The 10,279-nt window shown below is 45.1% G+C and overlaps 1 protein-coding gene across 1 annotated transcript; it reads right to left on the reverse strand.

Moving 5' to 3' along the window:
* Nucleotides 1-2,161: 2,161 nt before the first annotated feature.
* MANSC1 (MANSC domain containing 1) lies at nucleotides 2,162-9,864 on the reverse strand. Its single transcript, XM_056862309.1, has 3 exons — nucleotides 9,642-9,864; nucleotides 8,621-8,761; nucleotides 2,162-2,987 (listed from the first exon to the last, which is right to left on the reverse strand). Exons 1-3 carry the CDS (start codon nucleotides 9,862-9,864, stop codon nucleotides 2,164-2,166), a joined length of 1,188 nt encoding a protein of 395 aa, XP_056718287.1. The 3' UTR covers nucleotides 2,162-2,163.
* Between the last annotated feature and the right edge of the window lie 415 nt (nucleotides 9,865-10,279).

Here is a 10,279-nt window from a genome sequence, read left to right on the forward strand (position 1 = left end):
CTACATTCCTGATCAAACCACCCTCTACTAGAGTGAGTGGTAATTTTGAAAGGTCTGTCACTGGAGAACAGAGGTTTAAGAAGGTGTGCTATATCTTCAAAATACTTAATACTTGAGCCAGCATGGTGTAGTGGTTAAGATCGGTGGTTTGGAGCGGTGGGCTCTGATCTGGAGAACCGGGTTTGATTCCCCACTCCTTCACATGAAACCAGCTGGGTGACCTTGGGCAAGTTACAGCTCTCTTAGAGCTCTCTCAGCCCCACCTACCTCACAGGGCGTCTGTTGTGAGGTGGGGAAGGTGATTGTAAGCCGATTTGAGTCTCCCTTAAGTGGTAGAGAAAGTTGGCATATAAAAAGTAACTCTTCTCCTTCTTCTTCACTGCATCCAAGCCTTCCCGCAGTAGTTCTTGGCATTGGGACCACAAGTCATCCTTCACCAAGGATTGGGCTTGGTTGTCTTGGAGCTGTGTTGTCCACCTAAGTCTCCTTGGGCCAGGCAAGCACCCAACTAAAGGATCGGGGGGAGGCTTTAGAAGGAAACAAAATGATATTGAGATGAATCCAAAGGGGTGGTGGATTCATGGGGGGCATGCAGACTGTAGTTGCAGACAGATCAAGTTCTAGACTGGTAGTACACCCTCATTGGCTGGAACTAGGGTTGCCAGCCTCCAGGTGGCAGCTGGAGATCTCCTGCTATTACGACTTATCTCCAGGCAACAGAGATCAGTTCACTTGGAGAAAATGGCAGCTTTGGAAGGTGGACTCTATGGCATTACACCCCATTGAGGTCCCTCCCCTCCCCAAAACCCTTACCCTCTCCAGGCTCCACCCCCAAAATCTCCAGGTATTTCCCAACAGAGCAAATTTTTTTGCAGCAGAGCAAATCTAGCCTACATATCGGGAAATGCTTCCTTGCTATAAAAAAGTGACTGCTCAATAAAGTGGTCTGGAAACCATACTACTTTATCCTCTAAAGCTCTATAATGGGAGGCTGCCACAGAATCAACTGTAGTTTTGAACATTCGCTAAGTATGAGTCTCAGTGCAACTAGACAAGACGTGATATTCTTTGGGGATGTGCAACTGGGGATGTGCAACTGGGCACAATGGAAATTTGAACAAGTAATTGTAACAAAAAACAGGAGGCAGGAGTGACAAGCTCCAAATACACTGTGTTGGTTTTCAACCCTAATTACAAAGGTCAGCAGTAGACTATTGTTAAAAGAGACTGACAATCATTTTTTTAGAGAGAGAAAATTATTGTCTAAACCCATTTAGAACTTACTTTGAAAGCGTGCTCAGTACAGCAAATCACAGTGAAATCACTTCTGAGTCAAAAATGTAGAAACAACGCCCTTAGGACAGCATTAAACATTACAAGAAATGAGGGGTGGGGGGTGGGTGGGGACTGTTGCCAACCAGGACAGCTCCGTGCCAACTTCCTCCATCCCCATCTAGTACAAATTAGCACATGTCCTGATATTGTGTAATTCCCTGCCACTAGGAGCCAGATATGTTGACCAGGTTAAGGGGAATGCCTGCTGCAGTGACCTCAGGACCACAAGTTAAATTGGAAAGCTACCCAGGGCTACTATTTTCTCATAAAAGTTGCTTTCGCCCTAAAAGAGAGAACATCACTGAGAGGTAGTATGATAACCATCTTCAAGTACTTGAAGGGCTGTCATATAGAGGAGGGTGCCGAGTAGTCTTCTGTTGCCCCAGAAGGTCGGACCAGAACCAACGGGTTGAAATTAAATCAAAAGAGTTTCAGTCTAAACATTAGGAAGAATTTTCTAACAGTTAGAGGGGTTCCTCAGTGGAACAGGCTTCCTCGGGAGGTGGAAAGCTCTCCTTCCCTGGAGGTTTTTAAGAAGAGGTTAGATGGCCATCTGTCAGCAATGCTGATTCTATTACCTTAAGCAGATGAGGGAGGGCATCTTGGGCATCTTCTGGGCACAGAGTAGGGGTCAATGGGGTGTGTGGGGGAGGTAGTTGTGGATTTCCTGCATTGTGCAGGGGTTTGGACTAGATGACCCTGGTGGTCCCTTCCAACTCTATGATTGTATCTCCTCCACTACCATGATGAGGTCAGTCCTTCTTTTATTCTGTCAAGACTTCAAAAGGCTTAGCTAAATCCACATGACGTCTCTTCGCACTTCACCCATCATGTGTTGGCATACATGCCGTTGATCAAGTAGTCCAGCCGAGAGTAGCGCCTGTGCCGTAGAGATTCCAGCAATTTCCGGCCGATCACCACTTGAGCCAAGAGCAAAAATATCACTCCGAAAAGCAACGCGGCTAGGAGGACGCTTTTGTCGCCCCAGTAGGGAGTGTACTTCTCACCTGGAGCTCCATTAAGAGCATCTCTGTCCCCACTCAGTTGTCCATGACTAAGATGGGCCTCAGGTAACGCAGGTGAGGAAACCCTCTTAGACAGACTGGGAGGTGGAAGGCTGAGGATGCTGGCTTTCGCTTGGGAAGTGGCCGTTGGCTGAGGAGCAGGGCTGCTTCGCCTCGGACTCACAGTTGCCCCATATGTATTCATATAGTCAGCTGTGGCATGTCCCGTGCTTGATGCATTGCTCGGAGGTACAGTGAACACAGACCTTGTCTCGGTGGAAGGCGTAACAGCAGGTAGTTTAACAGTGGATAGTGTATTGGGAAGTAGGTTCTGAGGAGTATTAGTTGGGGTCAGCGAATGAATGGTTTGATGTGTTGGCAGAGAATCTGACCTTTCTGAAGCATTTGTCCCTTCGCCTTCTGGGGGGTGGGAGTGCCTGTGAATCTTATCTACAGGTTTCTCTACCTGGCCCAAGAGTGTTTTCATCATCTTTGGGGTGAGAACCTTTTGAGAAGGACCCAACGCAGTTGGAGGAGTTGTTGGGCCAGAAGTGTCAAGCGCAACAGCTTTCGGAGACACAAAGCTCCCGTTCACAATTAAATCCGGGGACTTGTTTAGGGAAGAAGTTGGTTTTGGAACCTCTGCATCTAAAAACAGAAAAGAAAGAAATTCTCTTACAGTGTAACTCGGCAAGCAAATCCTTATACTCCAAGAAGAAGAGTTGATTTTTATATGCCGATTTTCTCTACCACTTAAGGGAGACTCAAACCGGCTTACAATTCCCTTCCCTTCCCCTCCCCACAACAGACAGCCTGTGAGGTAGGTGGGGCTGAGAGAGTGTGACTAGCCCAAGGTCACCCAGCTGGCTTCATGTGTAGGAATGGGGAAACAAATCCAGTTCACCAGATTAGCCTCCGCCGCTCATGTGGAGGAGTGGGGAATCAAACCCGGTTCTCCAGATCAGACTCCACCGCTCCAAACCACCACTCTTAACCACTACACCACACTGGCCAAGAGGTTCTAAATCTAAGGTAGACCTGAATGATATCACTCAGCAGAAGAACCTTAAAGGCAGACTACAGCATGGAATCACTGAACAGATATTAGTCTTGCTTTGAAGAGAAAAAATCCCCACCCCACCTCCAAGATGTTGAATTTGCTTAGCAAAACCAAGACAGCTATTACTGTCACCTACCTCTATAGAGAATGGTTACTGTGCTTACCTTTTATACCTGTGTGTGTTACACGGAAATGTTATAGGCCATTTATGCATGGGAGGTTTACCTTGGATTTGCTGCTCTCTAGAGGCACATTTCCCCCACTAAATTCTCAAAACTCAAAAACAAGCCCCCATGCAGAGTTCTGAGAATTTGGATGGGGGAAAATGTGCATCTAGAGAGCGGCAAATCCAAGGAAAACCTCCCATGCATAAATGGCCACAGCCTGGCCTTCTGCATTCCCAGGCCTTTAGATCTCACTGTTTACAATTTATTTCTTGGTACCCATTAATACATTATATTAGCCAACTGAGGACATACTTCATGCTTAGGGCACAATTTAATTTATGAAATAAATTTTAAAAGTCTGACAATACACTAAAAACAAACAGATTTCATTTTTAAAGAGATGCAGGATTGCTTTTTATTTTTTTTCGGGATGAACACATGAAGCTGCCTTATACTGAATCCGTCCCTTGGTCCATCAAAGTCAGTACTGTCTACTCAGACTGGCAGCGGCTCTCCAGGGTCTCAGGCAGGGGTCTTTCACATCACCTACTTGCCTAGTCCCTTTAAGTGGAGATGCCGGGGATTGAACCTGGGACCTTCTGCATGCCAAGCAGAGGCTCTACCACTGAGCCACAGCCCCACCCTATTATCATTAGCTTGAGCTATTCTGGGGAGGCTGTTAACCATCCAGTAACATCCCTCTTGTACCTGAGATTTATTGATGCCATTTGCATCATTTGAACACATGGGAAAGACGCACCGGAGAAAATTCAGGAGGCCTTCAGCAACTGCCAACCCATCTTTAACCTGACCGTGAACCAATCCACATGAGAAATACATTTTCTAGACGCCACTGTACAAATACATAATGGAAGGATAAAAACTACCTCGTACCAGAAACCTACTGATTGCAAAGAGATATCTACACATCTCCAGTCAGCATCCTAAACACACTAAACAACCCAAGCTCTACACTACAGGCGCATCTGTTCCAACCCCTCAGACAGAGATTCTCACCTTTAGGATCTACAAAAGACATTTTTGGAATGTCAGTACCCACCTGAGGTAGTAAGGAAACAGATCAACAAAGCCAGAATGATAGCAAGGGATAACCTGCTACAAGATAGGCCCCAAAGAAACAACAACAGAACACTACTGGTAGTCACATACAGGACTACAGCTGACATCAGGACTATGGCTGAACATCAAGAAGACAAAAGTAATGACTACAGGAGAATTACACAACTTTAAGGTTGACAATGAGGAAATTGAAATTGTTGAAGGCTTTCTATTCCTTGGCTCCATCGTCAACCAAAAGGGAGACTGCAGCCGAGAAATCAGAAGGAGACTGAGACTGGGAAGGGCAGCCATGAAGGAGCTAGAAAAGATTCTGAAGTGTAAGGATGTGTCACTGGCCACCAAGACTAGATTAATTCATGCCATCGTATTCCCTATTACTATGTATGGGTGTGAAAGCTGGACATTGAAGAAAGCGGACAGGAAGAAAGTAGATTCCTTTGAAATGTGGTGTTGGAGGAGAGTGTTACGGATACCATGGACTGCCAAAAAAACAGATCAGTGGGTTATAGATCAAATCAAGCCTAAACTGACCCTAGAAGCTAAAATGACTAAACTGAGACTATTGTATTTTGATCACATTATGAAAAGACAAGAGTCACTAGAAAAGACAGTCATGCTAGGAAAAGTTGAGGGCAGCAGGAAAAGAGAAAGACCCAACAAGAGGTGGATTGACTCAATAAAGGAAGCCACACCTCTCAATTTGCAAGATCTGAGCAAGGCTGTCAAAAATAGGACATTTTGGAGGACATTGATTCATAGGGTCGCCATGAGTCGGAAGCGACTTGATGGCACTTAACACACACACAGTCACATACAGCTCTCAGCTCAAACTGATTCAATGCATCATTAATGACCGACAACCTATGATGGACAACGATACTCCTTTCTCACAGGTGCTGGGAGGCAAACCTTTTCTTACCCATCAGTCAGCCTCCTAACCTTAAACAACTTCTCACCCACAGCAATACCCTTCCTAACATGGACACGGACTCTGGGACCAAAGCCTGCAACAAACCAAGATGCCAGCCCTGCTCCCATATCCACTCTGACAACACAATAACTGGACCTAACAACACCTGCCACATCTCGGGTTCATTCACTTGTTCATCTTTTAATGTTATATATGCCACCAAACGTCAACATTGCCCTTCCACTCTCTACACTGGACAAACAGATCAGTACGCATGCAAAAGAATAAATGAGCATAGATCTGACATTAAAAACCACAACGCTCACAAAAGTGAGGGGGCATTTTAATCTTCCCGGTCACTCCACTGCTGATCTAGGAGTGGCAGTCCTCAAATACAAATGCTTCGAGGGGAGATTACAATGTGAGACTGCTGAACTTGAATTCATGCACAAGTTCAGAACAACGGACACCCCCCGGCTGAACAAGGACATAAGATTTTTATTTCATCACAGTTGCTAATTTTCCGCCCCCAAGCAATTCCCCTCTGCTCTAATCAAGCTGATAAAATATGCAATGTATACCTTTGTATCCTGCGTTCCTTCCTTACAACACCCTCTCACCTTCTGACTGGGATACGAAGACTCAGATCTCCATTCCAACTCGTATCTGACAAAGGGAGCTTTGACTCTTGAAACCTTAAACCCTGAAAATCTTGTTCGTCTATGGAGTGCTACCGGACTTGAATCTAGCTGTTCACAGATCCCTGCGACTGACGATCAGCAAAATCTCAAGTGAGCTAAGAATATTGTGGACTTTTAAGAGCGCTGCTGTAGAAACAACATGTTTTCTCCTCTGCAGCCATCATTTTTGAGCAGCTTAACTCCTTTACTGCATTAGGCTGCTAACTTAAAATTTATTTAAGTTGACTGAAAATTCTTTGATGGAGTGACTATTAGAACAAATCAAACTGTCAGATGACTGATGGACAGGCATGAGACAATGAATTCACACGGCAAATGTGCAGTTTTTTCTTAGACACCACAAAGCTGTAAAATAAGTGGTTTGAGGCCATTTATGCAGGGTCAGGTTTAATGCTAGCTCAAAGCTGTTTTTTCAAATGCGACCTTTAAAATGCTTGTTCACAGTCCCGAAGCAAAAGGATAAATCCCCCCCACTCGCCTGCTCCTTTATTCCTTCCATTACCAATCTCCGTTTGCATAGCTAATGCACGGCTGTGAATTTTGCATGGTTCCTTGAGGGGATTCTTCGGGGCGAGGGTGGAGTAAACACAAAAGGTAGCGTTAAAGGGGCTCTTAAGACGGTATGGGCCAGCTTCGCAGTCACTTCCGAAATGACAGTTCAGCGTGCAAAACTCAAAAAAAGCTGCAGGGCCAGAGAAAAGAAGGATGTGATCTAGTAGGGAAAACCCGTTTAAGAAATCTCAGCAAACATTGGGAAACTAGATGATGCTCAAAGATGTGCAAAGATTTTCCAGATCAGGAATGTGGTTTAGGAATTCTAGGAAAAGGCTGAAATGATTTAAGTTTGCTTTCAGCATTTTGGCAGACTTTTAAATGGATTTTATGGTGTCACTTATTTATTTTGTAAGCCTCTACAACAGGTAGGGTTGCCAACCTCCAGGTGGTGGCTGGAGATCTCCTGGGATTACAACTGATCTCCAAGCGTCAGAGATCAGTTCACCTGGAGAAAATGGCTGCTTTGGAAGGTAGTCTCTATGGCATTATACCACACTGAAGTCCCTCGCCTCCCCAAACCCTGCCCTCCTCAGGCTCCACCCCTCCCCCACATATCCAGGTATTTCCCAACCTGGACCTGGCAACCCTAGCAACAGGCCTTAGTTGAAGAAGTGTTTTTTTTAAAAAAAAATAAGTAAAACCAGAACATTTAAATAAGTAAAACCAGAACATATAACCAGAACATATGTAGAACATATAATTAGGAAAGCTGGATTAGATTTAGATGAAGGTGGAGTGAAAGTTGGAAGGAGGAACATTAATAATTTGAGATATGCTGATGACACTACATTATTGGCAGAAAATAGTGAAAATTTGAAACGACTACTGCTGAAAGTTAAAAGAGAAAGTGCCAAAGCAGGACTACAGCTGAACATCAAGAAAACAAAAGTAATGACTACAGGAGAATTACACAACTTTAAGGTTGACAATGAGGAAATTGAAATTGTTCAAGACTTTCTATTCCTTGGCTCCACCATCAACCAAAAGGGAGATTGCAGCCAAGAAATCAGAAGGAGATTGAGACTTGGAAGGGAAGCCATGAAGGAGCTGGCCACCAAGACTAGATTAATTCATGCCATTGTATTCCCTATTACTATGTATGGGTGTGAAAGCTGGACAGTGAAGAAAGCTGATAGGAAGAAAATAGATTCCTTTGAAATGTGGTGTTGGAGGAGAGTGTTACGGATTCCGTGGACTGCCCAAAAAACAAAAACAAAAAAACAAATCAGTGGGTTCAAATCAAGCCTGAACTGACCCTAGAAGCTAAAATGACTAAACTGAGGCTATCGTATTTTGGTCACGTCATGAGACGACAAAAGTCACTGGAAAAGACAGCCATGCTAGGAAAAGTTGAGGGCAGCAGGAAAAGAGAAAGACCCAACAAGAGATGGATTGACTCAATAAAGGAAGCCACAGCCTTCAATTTGCAAGATCTGAGCAAGGCTGTCAAAGATAGGACATTTTGGAGGACTTTCATTCATAGGGTCGCCATGAGTCGGAAGCGACTTGACGGCACTTAACACATACACACACAAAACCAGAGAGGGAGGGGCTGTGGCTCAGTAGTAGAACATCTGCTTGGTATGCAGAAGGTCCCAGGTTCAAACCCCGACATCTCCAGTTAAGAGGTCCAGGCAGAAGGTGATGGGAAAGACCCCTGCCTGAGACCCTGGAAAGCTGCTGCCAGTCTGAGTAGACAATACTGACTTTGATGGACCAATGGTCTGATTCAGTATAAGACAGCTTCTTGTGTTCATGTGAATTCAATGGAGAATCACCTGATTTGTAACCGTTTTCTTATCATTTACCTTTTATTGTTCTGTAGGTTACCAGTCCAACTGCTTGCTTCATAGGACAGGCTTCCATAGTGGGACAGTGAAACAAGTAGCAATTGGGGGAGTTGCCTCTCTTTTGAGGTTTAAAGATGACTAGGTTGCACTTCTTGTTGCCTGGAAAACATAAGCACACAGAATAAATGCATCTTTAACAGCAAGGCATTTTCATCTAGCTACGTTAGAACTTTTTATGCCTGGAAGTGAGCTCTATGCAGCGTTCTATCAGGTTTGGATTGCGGTTTCCCCCAGGATGCGCTCAAATAGTCTCCCAGCTCACTGCAAATCTGCCATCTTTCTGGGTCTGAGGGTACTGATGGCCTGCAATGTGATGGAAGGGGGCACAACTCCGGTTCTAGCGAAGGAAGGAAGGAAGGAAGGAAGGAAGGAAGGAAGGAAGGAAGGAAGGAAGGAAGGAAGGAAGGAAGGAAGGAAGGAAGGAAGGAAGGAAGGAGAGAGTTGGTTTTTATATGCCAACTTTCTCTACCTATTTTAAGGCGAATCAAACCGGCTTACAGTCGCCTTCCCTTCCTTTCACCACAACAGACACTCTGTGAGGTAGGTGGGGCTGAGAGTGTTCGGAGAGAACTGTGACTAGGCCAAGGTCACCCAGCTGGCTTCACGTGAAGGAGTGGGCAAACCAACCCGGTTCACCTTCTCTACCACTTAAGGAAGAATCAAACCGGTTTACAATCTCCTTCCCTTCCTCTCCCCACAATAGACACCCTGTGAGGTAGGTGGGGCTGAGAGAGCTCTAAGAGAACCGTGACTAGCCCAATGTCACACAGCTGGCTTCATGTGTAGGAGTGGGGAAACCAATCTGGCTCACCAGATTAGCCTCCGCTGCTCTTGTGGAGGAGTGGGGAATCAAACCTGGTTCTCCAGATTAGAGTCCACCGCTCCAAACCACTGCTCTTAGCCACTACATCACATTGGCGTGGTGTATCCTACCGGCTTAAATCTGCAGGATAGATATGGCCAAGAATTTTTTTTTTACCTGATATGCTTCTTCCAAAACAGCAGAAGTTGACGCAAGCTTCCCAAGATGCAACGTGAACCGGATCGGCCCCCCGGATGCCTCTGGAAAGGGCCACTTTGAGATCAATGGTGGCATTCTCGGTCTTCTCCGTGGAACAACCTTGACTCTGTGATGGCTCCAGCATAGCACAAAATAGAATTGCTACCATGCAAGCAGAGTGCCAAGTGATGCGGTTGGACATGTCTTTCTTTCAAGGGTGACTTTCTCCTTATTGCTTTCCTCTTACCCCAGGGTCATCTAAACTCAGGAGGTTGTCATTTTAAGGTGGCAGCAGTACCTTTCCATAAGAAAAAAAAAATTAAATGCTGCAAAAAAAAGGAGCATGCATTCATGAACTATTCTAAGCAAGGTAAACTGATAACTTCATAAATGAAAAGAATGTAACAAAATTAGAGAAGAAAGGAGACGAGAAGCTGTGGGGAAAAAAATCTCTACCTGAAACCCCAGAGAGCTGTTCTCATCGGACAGATCAAGTAGCTGACTGACTCAGCATAAGCCAGTTACATAGGAGGGAATCATAACAGCTCATTGGCCGGACATCTGATTTGCGCGCAAAGCTTCCCCTGTTGAATCCCTGGTATTTCTCCTTAATGCAG

Source organism: Euleptes europaea, chromosome 17 (assembly GCF_029931775.1).
Source record: "Euleptes europaea isolate rEulEur1 chromosome 17, rEulEur1.hap1, whole genome shotgun sequence".
Classification (NCBI taxonomy): Eukaryota; Metazoa; Chordata; class Lepidosauria; order Squamata; family Sphaerodactylidae; genus Euleptes; species Euleptes europaea.

Bases quoted from the DNA above. Each gene is read 5' to 3' on its own strand.
- MANSC1 (XM_056862309.1), bottom strand. From the start codon at position 9,864: ATGTCCAACCGCATCACTTGGCACTCTGCTTGCATGGTAGCAATTCTA. The intron at 8,762-9,641 runs GTAAAAAAAAAA...TATGTTTTCCAG, and splicing joins TTTTGGAAGAAGCATATCAG to GCAACAAGAAGTGCAACCTA. The intron at 2,988-8,620 runs GTAAATGATAAG...TTCTGTTTTTAG, and splicing joins AACCTACAGAACAATAAAAG to ATGCAGAGGTTCCAAAACCA.